A 23,412-nucleotide genomic window follows, 5' to 3' on the forward strand; every position below is an offset into this window, starting at 1 on the left:
TTGAGACAGGGTCTTGCTCTGTTGCCCAGGCTGGAGTGCAGTGGTGCAATCTTGACTCCTTAATAACCTCCACCTCCAGGGTTCAAGTGATTCTCAGCCTCCTGAGTAGCTGGGACTACAAGCATGTACTGCCACACCTGACTAATTTTTGTATTTTTTGGTACAGACAGGGTTTCACCATGTTGGCCAGGCTGGTCTTGACCTACTGACCTCAAATGATCTCCCCACCTCAGTCTCCCAAAGTGCTGGGATTACAGGTGTGAACCTCTGCACTAGGCCACAAGCTATTCTTTAAAGAACTATTTAACAACAAAACACTGAAGACATCTCAAATGTCATCAATAATAGATTAACTTAACACATTATAGTGCATCCGTACAATGCAGTACTACGTAGCTATGAAAGGAATAAGAAAAACAAGGAATAAGTAAAAAAGGAATAAGGAAGCTCTTATATAGTACTAAGGGAGTGACATTATTTTTAAGTACATTACGATGAAGTATATTCTAAAGACAAAAAAAGTCAACAAAATCTTAAAAGTACATTCAGTAGTCATGTTGTCAGGGGCAATATGACTTTATTTTGATATACATATATAAAAATATGTATATATTTGCATCTCTTGTTTTATGCTGAAAAGTAGAAGAGTTTTTTTGGTCTTTAGGATATATGTCATCAATGATGTACTCAAAAATAATGTATATTGACATATATCCACAAATCTATACATATCAATATATAAGGAAAGTAAATAATGAAAGATTTTCAGCATAAAAGAGATATAAAATCAGAGGAATAAAAATAAAAAACCCTGTTATCTTTTTTTTTTTTTTTTTTTTTTTTTGAGACGGAGTTTCGCTCTTGTTACCCAGGCTGGAGTGCAATGGCGCGATCTCGGCTCACCGCAACCTCCGCCTCCTGGGCTCAGGCAATTCTCCTGCCTCAGTCCCCTGAGTAGCTGGGATTACAGGCACGCGCCACCATGCCCAGCTAATTTTTTGTATTTTTAGTAGAGACGGGGTTTCACCATGTTGACCAGGATGGTCTCGATCTCTCGAACTCGTGATCCACCCGCCTCAGCCTCCCAAAGTGCTGGGATTACAGGCTTGAGCCACCGCGCCCGGCGAAAACCCTGTTATCTTAAATATCCAATATTTGATAGCTTCTTTTCATTCATGATTCTTTTTTTTTTTTTTTTGAGACGGAGTTTCGCTCTTGTTACCCAGGCTGGAGTGCAATGGCACCATCTCTGCTCACCGCAACCTCCGCCTCCTGGGTTCAGGCAATTCTCCTGCCTCAGCCTCCTGAGTAGCTGGGATTACAGGTACGCACCACCATGCCCAGCTAATTTTTTGTATTTTTAGTAGAGACGGGGTTTCACCATGTTGACCAGGATGGTCTCGATCTCTCGACCTCGTGATCCACCCGCCTCGGCCTCCCAAAGTGCTGGGATTACAGGCGTGAGCCACCGCGCCCGGCCTCATGATTCATTTTTTATGAGCTCTCATGTTCTTGAACTCATCATCTTTCAGTTTCTACAACAATGCCTATCACTTTTGTTTACTCAGGCCTAGAAAAAAATGACAATACTTTAACAATGATGATCTTTATATCTGAACTATGATTCTTTTTTTTTTTTTTTTTTTTTTTTTTTTTTTGAGACGGAGTTTCGCTCTTGTTACCCAGGCTGGAGTGCAATGGCTCGATCTCAGCTCACCGCAACCTCCCGCCTCCTGGGTTCAGGCAATTCTCCTGCCTCAGCCTCCTGAGTAGCTGGGATTACAGGCACGCGCCACCATGCCCAGCTAATTTTTTGTATTTTTAGTAGAGACGGGGTTTCACCATGTTGACCAGGATGGTCTCGATCTCTCAACCTCGTGATCCACCCGCCTCGGCCTCCCAAAGTGCTGGGATTACAGGCTTGAGCCACCGCGCCCGGCCTGAACTATGATTCTTAAATACCATTCTCTACAAAACAAAATCAAGATACCATAGAAAAATAGTTAATTCTAGCTCTAGATCAGAAAACATGTAAGACAGGCCTGGGAATCATGTCATATCCAAAAGGTGTAGTTCTCAAAAACTATTAGTGACGTAAAAGATACAGTCACCAACTCTAAGAGGTTCCTGTTGGTCAGGGACAGACAGCGTGTCAAAAAGAGTAACAACTAAAATGAATTAAAACTTGCAAAATATATTTTAAAATTTCATAATTTCCAAATGACACTAAAAAAAAATCTACTCTGGTCTGTTTTCAAGGTTATTAGGGAACATGTCATTCTAAAAAATGACTGGTAAGGACAAAGAACCAAACATTTATCTTCCCTTTCCTAAATGAACTATATTTCAAAGTATTAATAAACAATAGCTGATAAAAAAATGTTCTTGGCCAGGCGTGGACGGCTCACACCTGTAATCCAAGCACTTTGGAAGGCTGAGGTGGGTGGATCACTTGAGGTCAGGGGTTGGAGACCAGACTGGCCAACATGGTGGAACCTTGTCTCTACTAAAAATACAAAAATTAGCCAGGTATGGTGGCGTGAACCTGTAGTCCCAGCTACTTGAGAGGCTGAGGCACGGGAATCGCCTAAACCCGGGAGGTGGAGATTGCACTGAGCTGAGATCATGACACTGCACTTCAGCCTGGGTGACAGTGAGACTGTCTGAAAAAAACAAAAAACAAAAAACAAAACAAGTTCTTTATCCTAAAGAATCATGGCCAATACATAAACTATGACAGAATTAAAAAGTCACTATTTTGCAATTCCTAGTAAAACAAGGGATCCCAAGAACGATCATCAATAGCTACCTAAACACCATAGGTGAAAGATAAATGGATAACTTTATAACCATCAGTTGGAATAGGCTGATAAAACCTGAGATCACTCATCAATCACTACATGTAAGACAGAGAGTGTGTATCTCCTCATGTGAACCACTAGGAAATAGAGTTGTGCATGACATATTCTTGCCTAAAAAACTGAACTGTATTTACAGGAAACACAGGGAAACAGATTTATCTTCTCGTTAATTATTATCAGTGTTCAGAACTTGCATGCTGTGACTGTTTCTTCTACTTCCTTTGTTTTGAGACAAGGTCTTGCTCCATCACCCAGGCTGGAATGCAGTGGCATGACCGTGGTTCACCACAGCCTCAACCTCCCGAGTTCAAATGATCTTCCCACTATAGCCTCCTGAGTGGCTGGAACCACAGATGCATGCTACCACACCTGGCTAATTTCTTTAAAAACAAAACAAACAAACAAACAAACAAAAAAACAAAAAACAAACAAACAAACAAAAAACTTTTTGTAGAGATAGAGTCCCCCTGTGTTGCCCGGGTCAGTCTTGAACTCCTGGACTCAAGTGATCCTCTCACTCTGGCCTCCCAGAATGCTGGGATTACAGGCATGAGCCATTGCACCCAGCCTCATGCTGTAATTGTGATAAACTGTTTTTCCCAAATGCTAACATGAGTATGAGAGATGACAGGGCATACAATTAATAGTACACTTACTTGCTTTTTGATTTTGGACAATTTATTTGTCTATACCAGGGTTTCTTCATGTATCAAGTAGGGATAATCTTTAACCTCATAGGCTTAATCTCATTAAACGAGGTAATGTATATAAAGTGCTTAGAATACTATGTAAGCACTTATTATCAGCAGTGACAATATGAAATTTTAGTATGGCCCAGGAAAATGGCAATTTTGGCAGAAGAATGATACTGAGAAAGGGCTGGGATTTGCTGCCCCTCCCCCCCAAAAAGTTTCCTATATATAAAAACTGCTAGGTTTGAAAGTTGTAATATTAATACTACCTTACTGTATTCATGCCACTGTATAGCTTCTAATTAAACAGAAAAGTATAATTCACATGTCTTAGATTTAAATCCCTTCCCCCTTATATTAGATAAGTAATACACACAACATGATTTTCTTACCTTATCCAAAAGGTGTATTATCATTGGTACAAGATTGGCATCAATTACTGCCTGTACCTGCTGCTGATTTCCCGCAGTGATGTTAGAGAGGAACCACACTGCTTCCTGTAGAAGAAGACCCTTTTAATATTTCTCATTAAAAAATAAAATCTGCAACTGAACTAAGAAAAAAAGCATTCACTACACTGCCCCAGTGATTTTATTGTAAAATGAGCTCCATGATAAAAATCTTAGGAATCCCCATCTCTTTACACCCCTTTCCATATTTTCTTTGGACAAATAGCTAATGGACCTAATTCAAGTTAAAATGAACTAACCCTTTTAAAGAATTCTTGATAGTAATGCTCCCAAACAGTGTAACTCAAAACAAGCTTGGCTGAACAAATTTGAACAAGCAAATATGAAATAATAAATTGATGAGCATAACACAAATACAAATCCTAAACAGCTGTAAATAAGATTCAGTGCCCTTCCCTCACATAAAGTGCTTTATTCTCTATTCTATTCACATGAAGAATCTGAGCCAAAGTAGATAAATATCAATTATCCACAATAATGGAGACATAAAAAAATAGTGCATTGTTTTAGTATACACATTTGTAATAGTCACTCACTGCACCATTTCTCTCAAGGAAACGTGAAACCAGAAGTCTGATTGCTTTATTGGCCTAATCAATGATCTTTTTATTTTGCCCTTTACATCAAAGTTGTACTACATTTGACAAGATAATGGTAGCCTTAAGTGTTATAATCACATATAACTAATAAGTTTTACTCTCAAAAATTTTAGTATTAGCTAATATATACTAGGCTCTTTTGGATCAGATCACAGGACCACTTTAATGAACCTGTTAGAGATTTTAGGGTGCAGGGCTAGTTAGGTGAGCTGTTCTTGGGTTATAATCATCGGCAATGTTGTAATTAACAACCCATGCTATTTCTACAACGGCCTCAGATGCACTCCAATATCAGCATCACCAGTCAGTGCCCCCTTTCCATAGCCACTACAAGCACACACACATGCATACACACTCTCTAATAAGTACCTATTAAATACTAAACTTCGAAGAATTACTTAATATACATATTAAAAATTTCCAGTCATACAACATTCAACACCCAATTATCTCTATTTCATCATTTCCAAGAGAGCCAAAATAGCACTTTTTATAACTGGTTTTATATGTGAAAAAATCATTTATTAATGCCTGTTATAAAGAGTAAAATTTTTATTTTCTTTTGATGTCTAAATGACATTTTGTATTAAGAAGCAATATTATAGAAACTTCTAAGACTCTAATTTTACAAATAAAAACTACTGACATTTTAGATGCTATTTATTAAGTAGTATTTAATAGTACTTACTTTATTAATTTTCTCTTTGGGATGTGTCAGGAGTGCTGGGAAGTGTGAAAGAGCATCACAGTTCAAAACTACTTGTGTTTGCTCATCAGTTCCAGTAACAATGTTGCCCACAGCTCTAAGTGCAGCAGTCTGAAACACACAATGAGATGACGTTCTATGTGAAATACATATATATGTATTTTTGACACAGGGTCTTGCTCTGTCACCTAGGGTGGAGTCCAGTGGTGCAGTGTCAGCTCACTGTACCTCTGCCTCTCAGGCTCAAGTGATCCTCCCACCCAAGCCTCCAGAGTAGCTGGGACTATAGCAGTGCACGAACCTGCTCGGCTAATTTTTGTATTTTTTGTAGAGACAGAGTTTCACCAAGTTGTCCAGGCTGGCCTTGAACTCCTAGGCTCAAGTGATCTGTCTGCCTCGGCCTCCCAAAGTGCTGGGATTATAGGCATGAACCATTATGCCTAGCTGAAATACTCCTTATTAAAAGGTATGTTAGCACCTTATAAAAGATAAATGCATTCATTCACTCATTCTTTCTTCCAACAAACCTATTCTTTTTTGAGACAGGGTGTCACTCTGTCGCCTAGGCTGGAGAACAGTGGTCGACCTTGCCTCACTGCAACCTCCACCTTCCGGGTTCAAACGATTCTCCTGCCTCAGCCTCCTGAGGAGCTGGGATTATAAGTGCATTCCACTATGCCTGGCTAATTCTTTTATTTTTAATAAGAGATGGGTTTTGCCATGTTGGCCAGGCTAGTCAAACTCCTGACTTTAGGTGATCTGCCTGCCTTGGCCTCCCAAAATACTGGAATTACAGGCGTGAACCACTGCACCCAGCTCCAACAAAGCTATTCTTTTTGAGTACTTAGTGTCAGGCACTGATGCAGGAACAGAGATGTGAAGATGGACACATGTTCCAGCTCTTACAGAGCCTGTATTATTGTAAGAGAAGAGAGTCAATAAACAATTAAGAAGGATAATTTTAGACGGTGCCATAAAAAAATAAGACAGAACTTCAGATTTAGTGTTGAAAAAATAAAAACAGCTAGGTACAGTGGCTCATGCCTGTAATTCCAGCACTTTGGAGGGCCGAGGTGAGTGGAACACTTAAGCCCAGGAGTTTGACACCAGCCTTGGCAACATGACAAAACCCTGTCTCTACAAAAAATTAGCCAAGTAGTGGCAGGAGCCTGTAGTCCTAGCTACTTGGGAGACTGAGGTGGGGGTACTGCTTGAGCCTGGGAGGTCCAGGCTGAAGTGAGCTGTGATTACATCACTGCACTCCAGCCTGGACAACAGAGTAGGAACCTGTCAAAAACAAAAAGACAAAAAAAACAGTGCCTTTCTGAAGGAAAGCAGACACCTAACATGAGATTTAAATATGGTATGAATTTGAATTATCAGTATTTTTCTGTGGTTGCATGAGGTAATTTTCTCTTAAGTAAAACTTATTTTACTCCTCTGATTTTCCTTTCTACAGGATGAATGATCCAGGTTTTTGAAAAAATTGAGATATAATTAATGTAAAATTTACCATTTAAAGTGTACAATTCAGTAGTTCTCAATATATTCAGAATTGTGTAACTATTACTAGTATCTAATTCCAGAACACTTTGATCACCTCAAAAAGAACAACCGTATCCATTAGTGGTCACTCCCACACTGCCTTCATCCCTAGGTCCCTGGAAGACACTACGCCTGTCTCTAAGATTTTGGCTATCTTGGATACTTCATATTAACAAAATTAACCGTATTTGGTCTTTTGTGTCTAGCTTCCTTCATTTTGCATAATGTTGTCAAAGTTCATGTTACATCATGCATCAGTAGTTTACTCCTTTTCACGACCAAATAATATTTCACTGTGTGAACACATCATATTTTATTTAACCATTCATTAGCTGACAGACATTTAGACTGTTTTCATTTCTTGGCTATTATAAATAATGCTGCTGTGAATGTTTGTGTACAAGTTTTTGTGTGGATATGCATTTTCATTTCTCTTGTGTATGTACCTGAGAGTAATTAATTGCCAGTTCATATTGTAACCTTATGTTTAACTTTTTCAGGCACTGCCAAACTATTTCAAAGCAACTGTACCATTTTATATTCTCACCAGCAGTATGTAAGAAGTCCAATTTCTCACACCCTCACCAAAAGTTGGTTATTGTCTTCCTAACTATAGCCACCCTGGTGGGTGTGAAGTAGTATCTCTGTGGCTTTAATTTGCATTTCCTTAGTGACTAATGTTGAGCTTCTTTTCATGTGCTTCTTATCTTCTTTAGAAACCTGTTTATTCAAATATTTTGCCCATTTTTAAAAACAGAGTTGTCTATTTTCAAGTTGTAACAGTTCTTTGCATATTAAATACTTTAGATGTAAGTCCCTTTGCTGATACCTAATTTGCCAATACCTACTCTCTTCTATTCTGTGGGTTGTCTTTTCACTTTCTTGATGGTGTTCTTTGAAGCACAAGTTTTTAATTTTTGTGAAGCCTGATTTATCAATTATTTTTCTTTGGTTGCTCATGGTGTCACATCTTAGAAACTACTGTCCAATCTAAGGTCATAAAAATTTATGCCTGTATTTTCTTCTAACAGGTTTACATTTTTAGATTTTACATGTAGGTGTTTGATCCATTCTGAGTTTTTGCATATAGTACGATGTAAGGGTTCAACTTCATTATTTTACTTGTGGATATCCAGTTATTCTTGCCCATTTGTTGAAAAAGTTTTTCTTTCCCCAATGAATTGGTTTGGCATCCTTATTGAAAATCAGCCGGGCGCGGTGGCTCAAGCCTGTAATCCCAGCACTTTGGGAGGCCGAGGCGGGTGGATCACGAGGTCGAGAGATCGAGACCATCCTGGTCAACATGGTGAAACCCCGTCTCTACTAAAAGTGCAAAAAATTAGCTGGGCACGGTGGCACGTGCCTGTAATCCCAGCTACTCAGGAGGCTGAGGCAGGAGAATTGCCTGAGCCCAGGAGGCGGAGGTTGCGGTGAGCCGAGATCGCGCCATTGCACTCCAGCCTGGGCAACAAGAGCGAAACTCTGTCTCAAAAAAAAAAAAAAAAAGAAAATTGTATAGGTTTATTTCTGAACTCTTGATTCTATTTCATGGATCTGTATGTCTATATTTATGCCAGTATCACAAAATTTTATTTACTATAGCTCTGTAGTATTTTGAAAATGAGAAGTCCTCAAACTCTGTTGGTCATCCTAACAGTATTAGACAATCCATGAACATGAACTGTTTTACCGTTTATTTAGGTCTTCTTTAATGTCTTCCAAAAATGTTTTGTAGTAACCCAGCTTCTTTAACAAATCCATTGAAAATAGGAAAGATAAAGGAGAAGAAAGTTGCACAGTAGCAGAGGCTTAAAATACATAGTAAGCAGATGCAATAGGCGGTCTTTGTCTGGGTATTGACTTGGTAAAATTGTGAAAAAATAATGAAGCAGTAAATAAAATCCAGATATCAACTGAATATTTAAAACTAAGGTTTTAAAAAGGGTACTAATGGTATTGTGGTTATGTTAAAAAATAGGCTTAAATTTTAGAGATGCAAGCCACGTAAAATGATACCTGGAATTTGTATCAAAATAATTTGGGGGAGTGAGTAGAGGTACAAAGAAAAAAGCTACATGGGGTTCCATTACACTATTTTATTTTACGAAATTATGGCAGGAAAGTTGAAAGGTGTTAAGAAAATCCCTGTAAGGTGTCAGGCAGAGTAGAGGATTTCCTTGAGCATTGGATAAAGGTAAATTCCAAGCCCTATATTCTTAATGAAGTCCAGCATGAAAACTGAAGATACATTGTAGAAAAACAAGAACAAAACACAAACCAAAATCTGTTCCAAGACATAAGTACCACACAAAATAAACCTAAGAATAAACATATGGCAAGAATATTTAAGGTAAGTCATAAATGACCTTAAATGACAAGTTAATATATTCATTCTTTTTTTTTTGAGATGGAGTCTTGCTTTGTTGCCAGGCTGGAGTGCAGTGGTGCAATCTCGGCTCCCTGCAACCTCCGCCTCCCTGATTCAAGCGATTCCCCTGCCTCAGCCCCCCAAGTAGCTGGGACTACAGGTGCGTGCCACCATGCTCGGCTAATTTTTTTTTTTTTATTTCAGTAGAGATGGGGTTTTACCATATTGGTCAGGATGATCTTGATATCCTGACCTCGTGATCCGCCCACCTTGGCCTCCCAAAGTGCTGGGATGACAGGTGTGAGCCACCGTGCCTGGCCAAATTATTGTATTAATTCTTTCTGATTTTAGCTACATGTTCTTCCTTTAAAGTGCTTTGATTTTAAGGTGCTAGGGTCTCTAATCTATGTATCAGTATCACCCTAAGAATGTTTTAAAGCTCAAGTTTCTAAGAAAAATCCCAAATGAAACAGAATCTCCAGGAGTTGAGCAAGAGAAATTAAAAACATATTCTTTAAGCTCCACACAGTTGATTTTGATGTTCAGGCATAATGACTTAGGCTACAGGTGACAATTTTTCTTATGTGATTATTGTATTTTACAGATTCTAAGCCATCAGCAGATTAAAATATACTATTTACCTCAGAAAGGTAGGGGGAGCTTGCTGCATCTCCCCCATTAGCACTGTAGCTTGACAGCTACTGCTTATATCTCTTATAACTTTTCTCACTCTGTTTTTTGGCTCTTTCTAGATTCTAGTTCTTTGGGATAAATATTATGTGATAACTTAAACAATAAAAAATAAATTTAAATAACTGAAAAGGAACAATTTAGAAAGCCCCTAAACAGTACATTTCAGTACAGTGCCTTTATTTCAGCACCAATGAAGCTAAGAGTTAACTAAAGTTGTCAGGTGAGTAAAAAAAGGATGGCTGGCAAGGGGGGAAAAAAAAGTAGGGAAGTCAAAGAGGAAGAACAAAAAGGAGTAGGAAAACTAAGTGCCTGTCAATACTTGTTTCAGATGCCATGCACGCTGCTATAATGAATTTCCCTGGTCTACATTAAAAATCAGTAATCAGGCCGGGCATGGTAGTTCACACCTATCATCCCAACACTTTGGGACTCTGGGGTGGGTAGATCATTTGAGGACAGGAGTTCAAGAACAGCTTGGCCAACATGGCATAACCCTGACTATCAAAAACAGAAAAAAAATTAGTTGGGCATGATGGTGTGTGCCTGTAATCCCACCCACTCAGGAGGCTGAGGTGGGAGAACAGCTTGAACCTGGGAAGTGGAGGTTGTGAGTTGAGATCATGCCCCCACATTCCAGCCTGGGTGACAGAGTGAGAACCCATCTCAAAGAAAAAAATCAGTAATCTACAATGGAGTCTTATTATTTATTTTCCTCTTTAAAATGATGGTAAAATAACTCACTCTTTCAATCACAGATTTGTTGTTATGCAAGAATATGCATTATACTTAAAGCAATTAGTGGTAAGAAATGCCTATAATTTTACTAGGAACAAACTTACCTGAACTTTAACTTCCTGGTGGCTGAGAAGAGGAACCAAATGAGGAACTATTCCAGAGTCTATTACCATCTGTATTTGTTCATTGCCAGCATCAGTAAGGTAAGAGAGGGCCCAGACTGTATCTACCAGTATCTAATGAATAAAATAAAAATTCAAACAACTTTTAAATATTTTCTCATTTTAGTAATTCTTGACCAAACAACTATTTTAAGATTGTTCTACTATCTTCTTCCTTTTTTCTCTCAGTTCAATTCATTGGAATCTGCTTGTTATTGTATTAAACATCATCATCTATAAATGTCAGAATCCTGAATACGGCTAAAATACGTACATTACATATTTTATGTACATATTCCATGTACATATTTTAGCCATATTCAGGATTCTGATCCCAGATTAGTATCCAATCTTAATTAGTATCCAGTCTTAATTCGCTAAGATATACACGCATACTACACAGGACATAAAACAAGAGAAAAAGACATTCTGTTTCCCAAAGGTTGAGGGATAATAGGTCTAAAAACATCGTGGCTCATGTATAGAGTTGGAAAGACTATATGTATCCAACATGCACAGCTGTTCAAAACATCTGGACTACACGAATATATTCAAGGAGTTCTCTAGTAATATAAGTACCATGTAGATATGCCTGAAGCCAATAACCCAAGTATTTGTATTATAGTATAATAGTTTAGTTTTTTCCAATCAGTTTGTTTTGTCTTACAGAACTGGAGTCAACTTCTTAAATAGTGGAAGTCCCCTACAGCTGTAGATTATTAAACAATCACAGGTCAATCTGTGAAATCTATAATTAAAACAAAAAATACATACTTCACTACAGCTGCTACTTACCCCAAAAAAAAAGAAAAAAAAAAGTGCAGCCTGTGTAATCAACTTCTACTAAGTAGCCTGCCATTTTTTAATGATTGTATCTTAAGTACAACGGGCCATGTGTTTGATCTTTCCTAGTATGTTAGGTCCTAATTAGAAGTTATGACCGAAGGGCAGTATGACAAACAACTGTAACTGCTGCAAATAAATACACAAATTATTGACAAAGAATAATAATTGTGCCTAAAACTAATTCTGAAGTCTTTCTGGAATATGAACTCTGTGTGGAGACAAGCTGGAGAGGTGTAAAACCTTTAAAACTATAAACAAGGCAGGGAGTGATGGCTCATGCCTGTAATTCCAGCACTTTGGGAGACGAAGGCAGGTGGACTGCTTGAGCCCAGGAGTTTGAGACCAGCTTGGGCAACATAGTGAAACCCAGTATCTATGAAAAATACAAAAAATTAGCTAGGCATTTTTTTTTTTTTAAACCCTGACTTAAAACAAAACCCACCAAAAAACTATAAATCAATGTTATGCTTAAGAGAAAATAAAAAATATGATTAAAAAAAAAATGGACACGTAAAAACTCTGAAAAGGAGAAAACAGTGCTTTGCCATTGTTTCTTAGGAAATTCAAGAAACCTCTAAGAATTTTTTTTTTTTTTTTTTTTTTTGAGGCGGAGTTTCGCTCTTGTTACCCAGGCTGCAGTGCAATGGCGCGATCTCGCCTCACCGCAACCTCCGCCTCCTGGGTTCAGGCAATTCTCCTGCCTCAGCCTCCTGAGTAGCTGGGATTACAGGCACGCGCCACCATGCCCAGCTAATTTTTTGTATTTTTAGTAGAGACGGGGTTTCACCATGTTGACCAGGATGGTCTCGATCTGTCGACCTCGTGATCCACCCGCCTTGGCCTCCCAAAGTGCTGGGATTACAGGCTTGAGCCACCGCACCCGGCCAGAGTATTTCTAATGTAAAAAAAACACATCAAATGAAAGAGTTCACACAGGCCGGGTGCTGTGACTCATAACTGTAATCCCAGCACTTTGGGTGAACGAGGTGGGTGGATCATGAGGTCAGGAGTTCAAGACCAGCCTGGCCAACATAGTGAAACCCCATCTCTACTAAAAAATAAAAAAAAATTAGGTGGGCATAGTGGCAGGCGCCTGTAATCCCAGCTACTTGGGAGGCTGAGGCAGGAGAATTGCTAGAACTTAGGAGGCAGAGATCATGCTACTGCACTCCAGCCAGGATGACAGTGCAAGGTTCCGTCCAGGAAAAAAAAAAAAAAAAAAAGAGTTCACACAAAAGTGGTATCAACATATGTGGGAAGAAAAAATTTCAATTTGTAAATGTAACTGAGTTTCTTTTCTGGAATATCAACATATGCTAAAATTTGTTGACATAGGCCAAAAGTTTCAAGCTATTTGCTCATAAGGTAGATACATGCTTTTTAAAGGCCCAATGCTAAACATGTCACTAATATGTTCAGATCAAAATCATAATTGAAATCAACCTTCTTAAACATTATTATTTATTAAGTAACATTATTTATCATGTGACTAAAAAGAACGATGTCAACAGGCTTGAGAAATTCTTCAAGATACATCAAAAGCAAGAAAATGGTTCACAATCTCACCTAGATTGGAGTCAGTAAGTGGAAAGAACACAATATATCTCTGAATAAAGTCAACCAAAATGTCTTGTTTTCCAGTAAAGGTATAAAACTTTGAAGTTAATCTTTCTTGCAAATCGTTTTTTTTTTTTTGTTTTTTTTTTTTTGAGACGGAGTTTCGCTCTTGCTACCGAGGCTGATGTACAATGGCGCGATCTCGGCTCACCACAACCTCCGCCTCCTGGGTTCAGGCAATTCTCCTGCCTCAGCCTCCTGAGTAGCTGGGATTACAGGCACGCGCCACCATGCCCAGCTAATTTTTAGTATTTTTAGTAGAGACGGGGTTTCACCATGTTGACCAGGATGGTCTGGATCTCTTGACCTCGTGATCCACCCGCCTCGGCCTCCCAAAGTGCTGGGATTACAGGCTTGAGCCACTGTGCCCGGCCTTTTTTCTTTTTCTTTTTTTTTTTTTTGAGACGGAGTTTTGCTCTTCTTATCCAGGCTGGAGTGCAACGGTGCAATCTCAGCTTACCGCAACCTCCGCCTCCTGGGTTCAGGTAATTCTCCTGCCTCAGCCTTCCGAGTGGCTGGGATTATAGGCCTGCGCCACCATGCCCAGCTAATGTTTTGTATTTTTAGTAGAGACGGGGTTTCACCATGTTGACCAGGATGGTCTGGATCTCTTGACCTCGTGATCCACCCGCCTCGGCCTCCCAAAGTGCTGGGATTACAGGCTTGAGCCACTGTGCCCAGCCTTTTTTCTTTTTTTTTTTTTTTGAGGCAGAGTTTCGCTCTTGTTACCCAGGCTGGAGTGCAATGGCGCAATCTCGGCTCACCGCAACCTCCGCCTCCTGGGTTCAGGCAATTCTCCTGCCTCAGCCTCCGGAGTAGTTGGGATTACAGGCACGCGCCACCATGCCCAGCTAATTTTTTGCACCTTTAGTAGAGACGGGGTTTCACCATGTTGACCAGGATGGTCTTGATCTCTTGACCTCGTGATCCACCCGCCTCGGCCTCCCAAAGTGCTGGGATTATAGGCTTGAGCCACCGCACCCGGCTTTTTTTTTTTTTTTTTTTTTTTTGAGACGGAGTTTTGCTCTTCTTATCCAGGTTGGAGTGCAACGGTGCAATCTCAGCTTACCGCAACCTCTGCCTCCTGGGTTCAGGCAATTCTCCTGCCTCAGCCTTCCGAGTAGTTGGGATTATAGGCACGCGCCACCATGCCCAGCTAATGTTTTGTATTTTTAGTAGAGACGAGGTTTCACCATGTTGACCAGAATGGTCTCGATCTCTTGACCTCGTGATCCACCCGCCTCGGCCTCCCAAAGTGCTGGGATTACAGGCTTGAGCCACCGTGCCCAGCCTTTTTTTTTTTTTTTTTTAAGACAGGGTCTAGCTCTGTTATTCAGGCTGTAGCAATGGCATGATCACAGCTCACTGCAGCCTTGATCTCCCACACTCAGGTGATCCTCCTGCCTCAGACCCGAGTAGTTGAGACTACAGGTGCACGCCACTATGCCTGGCTAATTCTTTTGGATTTTTTTTTTTTTAATAGAGACACGGTTTCATCATGCTGCCCAGGCTGATCTCAAACTCCTGGGCTCAAGTGATCCTGCCTCAGCCTCCTAAAGTTCTGGTACTACAGGTATAAGACACCACGCCTGGCCTCTTGCAAATCTTTCAAAGCAAAACATCAAAATTTATAATTTAATCAAATAACATGGCTATTAAGGAGACAAAACCAAAAATTACCTACACATTTTTTAAGATCCTAAACTATCTGGGGCTAAAAACAAAAACTACCTCAGAGATCATGTTCATCTAATGATTTTTATATACTATGTCACTGCTTGATACAGTATAATTCTAATTTGTTCCATACAAATTAAATTCTGGCCAAAATTAAATTAGATTATGGCCAAAAGGTATAGGCCTATAAACAGAAATGATGCAGCTTGTCCAACGCTGGTTACCATGCCAAACTGTTTTTAAAGAACCACATGAGTTCCTGATTGTTGCTAAACATTTCATTCATGTGTTTTCCCTTACCCATTATATTCCTGGTTTCTCTAACACACCAAAGGCTGGTCTGGCTTTTACAAGCACTCAGGGCAGTTTTCCACCTCATTCATACTCCCTGAGTTGCTTTTTCCTCTGCCATCTGTGTTAGTAAAAATAAGCAAAACATTTTTGCTATGTTTAAAATCTTGCCTGCACTGATTTTTTTTTCCTTGTTGTTGTTTGGATAATCAAGAGTTATCTTGATAAATGAAGCCACTGCCAGTCACTGTAACTGGAGAAATAGAATAAAAATGGAATTAAAGGGCAACTGATGTCCATGGTTTGGTATGGGTATATGAATACAAATCCATGCACAAACATTTTTCTTTTTCATTTTTCAAAAAAACAAAAATAGCACTATTTGTGTGTGCTCTCATTGGCCAAACTGTCAAAATGAGCTTCCATAAAAAGCACATGAACAATTAAACACAAGACCTTAGTAAGAGAAATCACCAACAGGCAACTTTAAAAACTTTCAATGTGAGTTTTTACAACACTAACATATATATATACACATACATTATTGACCACACCAAAATAACAGTTATGCCTGATTTCTTAACTGGTATTATCTATTGTGATACAGGTAAACAGAGTAAATATAAAAATATCTATTACAACTCTTGAAATGGAAAAATCTGATAGTATGCTGACACAATGTCTTAGTATAATATTCCCCCCCTGTGTCACAGAGGGAGCCCTAGAAATACATACATATATAAATATATAATGGGACACATTTACTCACATTTACGTCTGTGTGATGAATTAAAACACAAAGGGCTGGAAGAATCTGAAGAGAGAAATATGTAGATCTTAAAACATACACAGATTAAAACATATATAATGGTATTTCTTTTAATTTTTTTTTAAAGTGTTTACCTCCTGAATGGTTTCCATTGGTGGTGGTGGGTCTTTGTGGCGACATAAGTTGACCATAACCCAAGTAACATTTCTTAAGAATGTTATAGGAATATTTGGACTTATGAAGGAAAGTAAAGGTTTCACAACTCCAAGACTTATGACATAATCTCTACATTGGGGCCCATCACCTGCAGAAAAAAGGATTAATTAACTCCATACAGTATACTGACAGTAAGCATTTTCAGAAAACACAAAGTACTGGGAATATGCTGCTTCATGTATTTTAACCAGATACACTGTTGAGTTTTAGATAAAAGTTTTAAACAATAATAAACGGGCTCACATTCAAGGTCTCTAAGCCAAGAGAAGCAATATACGGTGATAAGGTATCCTTTTGCATATTATTCCCAGTTTCAGCTTTAGAAGCTGCTTACTTAATTAAAATGCTGTCTTTAATTTCTCTTTCTTTTTTTTTTTTTTTTTTTTTAGACGGAGTTTCGCCCTTGTTACCCAGGCTGGAGTGCAATGGCGCGATCTTGGCTCACCGCAACCTCCGCCTCCTGGGCTCAGGCAATTCTCCTGCCTCAGCCTCCTGAGTAGGTGGGATTACAGGCACGTGCCACCATGCCCAGCTAATTTTTTGCACTTTTAGTAGAGATGGGGTTTCACCATGTTGACCAGGATGGTCTCGATCTCTCGACCTCGTGATCCACCCGCCTCGGCCTTCCAAAGTGCTGGGATTACAGGCTTGAGCCACCGCGCCCGGCTAATTTCTCTTTCAATGATACTCTCAGTTTAACAAACTTTCATATGCTATAAAAGATGTATCAAGAAAATATTTGTAAAATTTGTACTTTTGATCCAGTATCAGAGCATCAAGGTTATGAACTACAAATTACTCTACACACTTAGAGAACTATGTCAGAAAGAAAGGGTGAACCAGTACTAGAATAGTGATTCCCAGTGTGATTATTGGGCTCTATGAAGCAGAAACTCTATGGGTCTGGAATTCTGTGTTTTAACAAGCACCCCATGTAGTTCTCATTGCATGCTAAGGTTTGAGAACTACTGTTGCAGAGAACTGCCAAGTTTAATTTCTGTATCTAGAACATCACTGTAGTTTCTAATATCAAGCCATACTCAAGTGTTACATAAGTTAAACACTTTCCCTTGCACTACAGTATTTGTAGATAAAATGTTCTTTTTGCATCCATATATTAATTACAGAATGTCCCTGGAATAAAAATCTTAAAGATCAAGATGCTGTACAATAGTTCCAAATCTAACATTTGGTATGAAAGCAAAAGAGTGAGGGACTCTGGATATCGAAACAATAGCATTCCTAATAGTATGCCCTATGTCAAGAATGGTTTACAGAGAAATTCTCCCTTAAAAATTCATAACCACCATCGATGATAGACTGGACAGGGAAAATGTGGCACATATACACCATGGAATATTATGCAGCCATCAAAAATGATGAGTTTGTGTCCTTTGTAGGGACATGGACAAACCTGGAAACCATCATTCTTAGCAAACTGACACAAGAACAGAAAATCAAACACCACATGTTCTCACTCATAGGCGGGTGTTGAACAATGAGGAAACATGGACACAGGGAGGGGAGCCTCACACACTGGGGTCTGTTGGGGGGAAATAGGGGAGGGACAGTGGCGGGTGGGGAGTTGGGGAGAGATAGCATGGGGAGAAATGCCAGATACAGGTGATGGGGAGGAAGGCAGCAAATCACACTGTCATGTGTGTACCTATGCAACAATCTAGCATGTTCTTCACATGTACCCCCAAACCTAAAATGCAATAAAATAAAAAAAAATCCCCCAGGGAAAAAACCAACAAAACAAAACAACAACAACAACAAAACACCTCAAAACCATTCCCTTCTTCCATGTTGGCCCTGTATAAGGGCAATAAAGAGGTAAAATATCAAAGCAACAATGATTATTTCCATGCAAGAATAAATAATTTGGCAAAAATAATCTTCAGAATCATTCTCCTTCCCTTTGTTAGTGAGACCTCTACAAACAGTACCTTAGCCCCCACTCATAATAGCAAGGTCTTTGAACTATATTGGGGCACAATACAATTCAGATTTTTTCCATCCTTTACTGGAGGAAAATTCTTTGAATTTTTGAGTTTAGATTAAGTTAGGCTCTAGTTAAAAAAACAAATCCTGAAATATCAGAATTGTCTTTATTCTCCTTACAATTATTTATCAGAGAGAACCTGAAAGTTAGGGTAATCATGGTGCTAAATATTTAACTAGACTGTCAAAAGGCTATAGTTACCTCTTGTTGACTCATGGTGACAGAAAATAGTGTTACCATATTTTATACATTACTAAATTCTAATGTACAAAAGTCTGCAAGAGAGAAAAATTTCACTTTACATTCTTCTCGGAACTGTCATTATGGAGAAAAATTATTGGTTTAAGTTTTGCCTCCTCCTTTCTTATTACTTCTTTGATGGAGAAAGCTGAGAAATAAAAATGGACCCCACTGATCCACAAAGGGAGATAGGGGAAGAAAAAATGGACTCTAGTATGAGATAGAAGATCTAATTTGCATATATATTGCATAATTATTCAAATGATTAAGAGCTGACTACATAAAAAATGGTATCTTAAGCAACAAAAATTCTATTTAGTATGACTTTATGCTTTTACAGTAATACAGTTCAAATTTCTGTAAGTTATTTCACAAAAACTAGTACTGAAGGCAAACTTCCCTTTTGGATTACTAGTAGCTATTTTTATTACTTAGTATATAGTAACAATTTTTGGATTAGTATTTTAAGTTTTATACAAACCTATGATATTTCCCAATGCCCACACTGCTTGCTCACAGACATTCTGATGAGGTGAATGGAGAAGCCTCAGGAAAAGTGGCACAGCATCTAATGGAAGAAAAGGTATCAATACTTAAGGTTGAAGATACTATAAACCAAAAATCAATCTTGATTTTTTTCTTTTTGCTGAGACCTCAAAAAAAAAAGAGAACTTATAAAAATATATTTATAACCTCATTAAATGAATTTTATTGGAAGAGCATTATTGGAAAAATTTTGACCAGCGACTATTTACTCAGTATCAAAATAAGTTATACACACAAATGTTGAATTAGGGTTGTGAAATTTCATTAACAATTAAACTTGGAACTAATTTCAATTTTAAGATTAATTCCTTATAGATTAAGTATTATCTCTAATTTGAAAAAAAAAAAGTGCATTATTGAAGTAGCTTTTTTTTTTTGAGAGGGAGTCTCACTCTGTCATCTAGGCTGGAGTGCAGTGGTGCAATCTTGGCTCACTGCAACCTCTGCCTCCCAGGCGTTAGCAATTTTCCTGCCTCAGCCTCCCAAGTAGTTAGGACTATAGGTGTGAGCCACCAGGCCTGGCTAATTTTTGTATTTTTAGCACAGACAGGGTTTCACCATATTGGCCAGCCTGGTCTCAAACTCCTGACCTCAAGAAATCTGCCTGCCTTGGCCTCCCAAAGTGCTGGGATTATAGGCGTTGAGCCACTGCACCCAGCCTGAAGTTACTTTTGAACACAAATTTATGTTGACAACATGTGGGTCTTCAGACAGGCCAGGGATTCCTGGGCCACATGAGATCTTCCAAATCAGAAAGTGATTTTGTTACTCAATAGGATGGGAAACAGAGACAGATTTGTATCTGAACAAAATACTGCACTGAACAAATGATTCTTCTTCCTTCCTTTTGATATTACTTTAAAAAGCACTATTTAAGTATAGTAGCTCAATCATGCTTGGAAGATAATAAAAATTCACTTATGGGTTTGTTTGTTTTTCAGACAGTGCCTCACTCTGCTGCCATCACAGATCACTGCAGCCTTGACCTCACCAGGCTAAAGTGATTCTCCTACCTCAGACTCCTGGGTTGTTGGGACTATAGGTGCATGCCATCAACCCAACTAACTTTTTATCCTGCATTTTGTAGAGGTGGGGTTTTACCATGTGGCCCAGTCTGGTCTCTAGCTCCTGGGCTCCAGTGATCCACCTGCCTCAGCCTCCCTAAGTTCTGAAATTACAGGCATGAGCCACCATGCCCAGCCTCATTTATCTATTATTTTTGGTATATTAAAGCAGACTAGCAGAGTAAAAAAAAATTCTAAGCCTCTTTCTAATCTTTAAAGAGCATACAAAACAGAATGGAAAAAGTGTGAGAGGGAGTAAAACATTGTTATGAAAACATAAAATTTACCTAACAGTCAGCTATACAAAACCAAAAAACCACAAAAGAAACCACCTGAACCCAAAACAAAACCAGTTTTAATAGGATATGAGGTAATTATCTTTTAAAAATAATATTACAACACAAGTGTCTATAATAAAAAGATTACTTAGATAACATCTTTGTTCCCCTTCAAAATGTAGAAATTAGTGTTTACATTTTTAACAAGCTCGGATAAGTACACTGCTTACATATTTAAAGAGGATTTTAAAAGTATCTCCTTTAAAATTATTAATTTCTTTGTTTTGCAGAAGAATCAAATAGTATTCATGAAAACAATATTCAGTTTATTACTTCCAATAGTAATTTCCCACTTATATGTCCTGAAATTTTAAAAAAAGCAATCCTGTTATAATAACAATAAAAAATATTCAAGCCATTCTTTCAATCAGGACTACTTTATAGAAGATTTCTTTAAAATATATGATAAAAATCTCATTAAGAGAGGCTGAAGCCGATGTGGTGGCTTCATGCCTATAATCCCAGTACATTGGGAGGCCAATGAAGGTTGATCACTTGAGCCCAGAGTCAGAGATCAGCCTGGGCAACATGTCGAAAACCCCATCTCTACAAAAAACACAAAAATTAGCTGGGCACAGTGACACATGCCTGTAGTCCCAGCTACTTGGTAGGCTGATGTGGAAGGATCTCTTGAGCCCGGGAGGTTGAGGCTACAGTGAGCCAAGATAGTGCCACTGCATTCCAGCCTGGGCAAAAGAGTAAGATCTTGTCTGAAAAAGAAAAACAACAACAAAAAAAGAAAGGCAGAGAGGCAATGTGGCATAAGGAAAAACTCCTTTACTTCTACTGATGCCCTATAAATAAAGTGTAACAACAATGTAATCTTCTACTATAACTAGGAAACAGTCTCATATTTATAAAGGAATATAGTGAATTTTTGGAAATACAAAATGTGAGTTAACCAGAATAAGAAGATTAAAGTAATATACTTAAGTTGACCTATTTCAATAACTACTTAGTAGCTATTATTTTATAATTTAAATTGCCATGGTCTTTTGGGAAAATCACTATTTTTTACTGACTTTTAAAAAAAATTATAATTAATAACCGACTTACTGGACTGAACTACTGCTTGAGTTTGTTCAGAAGTTCCAGATGCAATGTTTGTCAAAGCCCATGCAGCTTCAAACTGTAAAGAAGGACTACAAAAAACAAGTATTTTTAAATAGCAGGGATTTTTTACATTAGGCCAAATATCTACTAACCATTCTTCCCCTCTGCCATTTAAAATGCATTAAATATTTTGTTTCAAAAGATAACTATCCAGCATTTTTTTAACCCTCAACAACTGTTTAAAACATCTCTTCAGTATAAAAAGCCTGCAACCTCCTCCGGTATCCTTATTTTTAGTTAAGAAATCTTTTTAAAGATACTTGCACACTACTCCCCAAACAGTTTTCTCAAGTACCTATCTGGTTAAACTAGTTCTTGCCAATTTTCAAAGCTTAAAAGTTAAATTTATCATTCTCAAGTTACTTTTGGGGTATTACCTTCATCTCATGGTATTAACAAACCTTGCACTGCTTTTCACTTTGACTTTTCAACTTTACCCCATAGCACTTTTCTTTAAAGATCAAACTAATTACTAGAAAGTCTTATTTTCTCCAAAGGATACATTCTAAATTTAAAATAAAATACTCACTTGTCATCTCTTTCAAGACAATGGACTAAAATGGGCAATATTCCAGATTTTATTAAGTCATCGATTGGTGGATTTCGATCACTGGACAAAAGCTTCCTATAAGAGATAAAAACACCCTTGTTTGAAACTTAATAAAATACAACATTATGATTAAATTTAAATTCATATTTGAAAAATATAAACATAAATCTGAATATCTGGTACACGTGTCCTTTCTGAAATTATATTAACAATTTATTTTTTTTTTTGAGACAAAGTCTCACTCTGTTGCCAGGCGCTAGGCTGGAATGCAGTGGCACAATCTTGGCTCACGGCAACCTCCGCCTCCTGGGTTCAAGCAATTCTCCTGCCTCAGCCTCCTGAGTAGCTGGGACTACAGGCGCATGCCACCACACCCAGCTAATTTTTTGTATTTTTAGTAGAGACGGGGTTTCACCATGTTGGCCAGGATGGTCTCGATCTCTTGACCTTGTGATCCGCCTGCCTCGGCCTCCCAAAGTGCTGGGATTATAGGCTTGAGCCACCTAACGGAACCTTTTCTCTAAATTTATTTTAAAAATTAAAAATTAAATGTACAAAAATGATAAATAATTAAAAAAATAAAATAGAGACATGAATTATTTTATTACCTTTTTTTTTTTTTTGAGACAGAGTCTCACTCTGTTGCCCAGGCTAGAGTGCAGTAGTGCAATCTGGACTCACTGCAACCTCCACTTCCTGGGTTCCAGCAATTCTCCTGCCTCAGCCTCCCAAGTAGCTGGGATCACAGGCATGCACCACCATGCCCAGCTCTTTTTGTAATTTTAGTAGAGACGTAGTTTCATTATGTTGGCCGGGATGGTCTTGAACTCTTGACCTCACGTGATCCCTGTCTTGGCCTCCCAAAGTGCTAGGATTACAGGCATGAGCCACGGAGCCCAGCCACTTTGCTACTTTTAATGGTACAATAATATTATTCCCTCAGTAAAGTCCTGATTGTGACTTAAAAAAGAAAACTTTTTTTTTTTTTTTTTTTTTTTTTGAGACGGAGTTTTGCTCTTGTTACCCAGGCTGGAGTGCAATGGCACGATCTCAGCTCACCGCAACCTCCGCCTCCTGGGTTCAAGCAATTCTCCTGCCTCAGCCTCCTGAGTAGCTGGGATTACAGGCACGCGCCACCATGCCCAGCTAATTTTTTGTATCTTTAGTAGAGACAGGGTTTCACCATGTTGACCAGGATGGTCTTGATCTCTCAACCTTGTGATCCACCCACCTCGGCCTCCCAAAGTGCTGGGATTACAGGCTTGAGCCACCGTGCCCGGCCGAAAACTATTTTTAAAAAATGTTACTTT

At 38.5% G+C, this 23,412-nt stretch overlaps 1 protein-coding gene and 1 non-coding gene across 2 annotated transcripts in view; both read right to left on the reverse strand.

Moving 5' to 3' along the window:
* KPNA4 (karyopherin subunit alpha 4) overlaps window positions 1-23,412 on the reverse strand; it is a 68,418-nt gene that overhangs the window by 12,081 nt on the left and 32,925 nt on the right. The window contains exons 6-13 of the mRNA XM_039480265.2: window positions 22,082-22,177; window positions 21,496-21,581; window positions 18,973-19,059; window positions 16,165-16,334; window positions 16,031-16,075; window positions 10,774-10,905; window positions 5,311-5,439; window positions 3,946-4,050 (exon numbers count right to left, since the gene is read on the reverse strand). Of these exons, the coding sequence (XP_039336199.1) occupies window positions 3,946-4,050; window positions 5,311-5,439; window positions 10,774-10,905; window positions 16,031-16,075; window positions 16,165-16,334; window positions 18,973-19,059; window positions 21,496-21,581; window positions 22,082-22,177 (850 nt within the window). The remainder of the gene's footprint in view (window positions 1-3,945; window positions 4,051-5,310; window positions 5,440-10,773; window positions 10,906-16,030; window positions 16,076-16,164; window positions 16,335-18,972; window positions 19,060-21,495; window positions 21,582-22,081; window positions 22,178-23,412) is intronic.
* On the reverse strand, window positions 4,762-5,091 carry LOC120368379 (small Cajal body-specific RNA 7). The gene has a single exon (XR_005582533.1).

This window comes from Saimiri boliviensis, chromosome 9 (assembly GCF_048565385.1).
Source record: "Saimiri boliviensis isolate mSaiBol1 chromosome 9, mSaiBol1.pri, whole genome shotgun sequence".
Lineage (NCBI taxonomy): Eukaryota > Metazoa > Chordata > Mammalia > Primates > Cebidae > Saimiri > Saimiri boliviensis.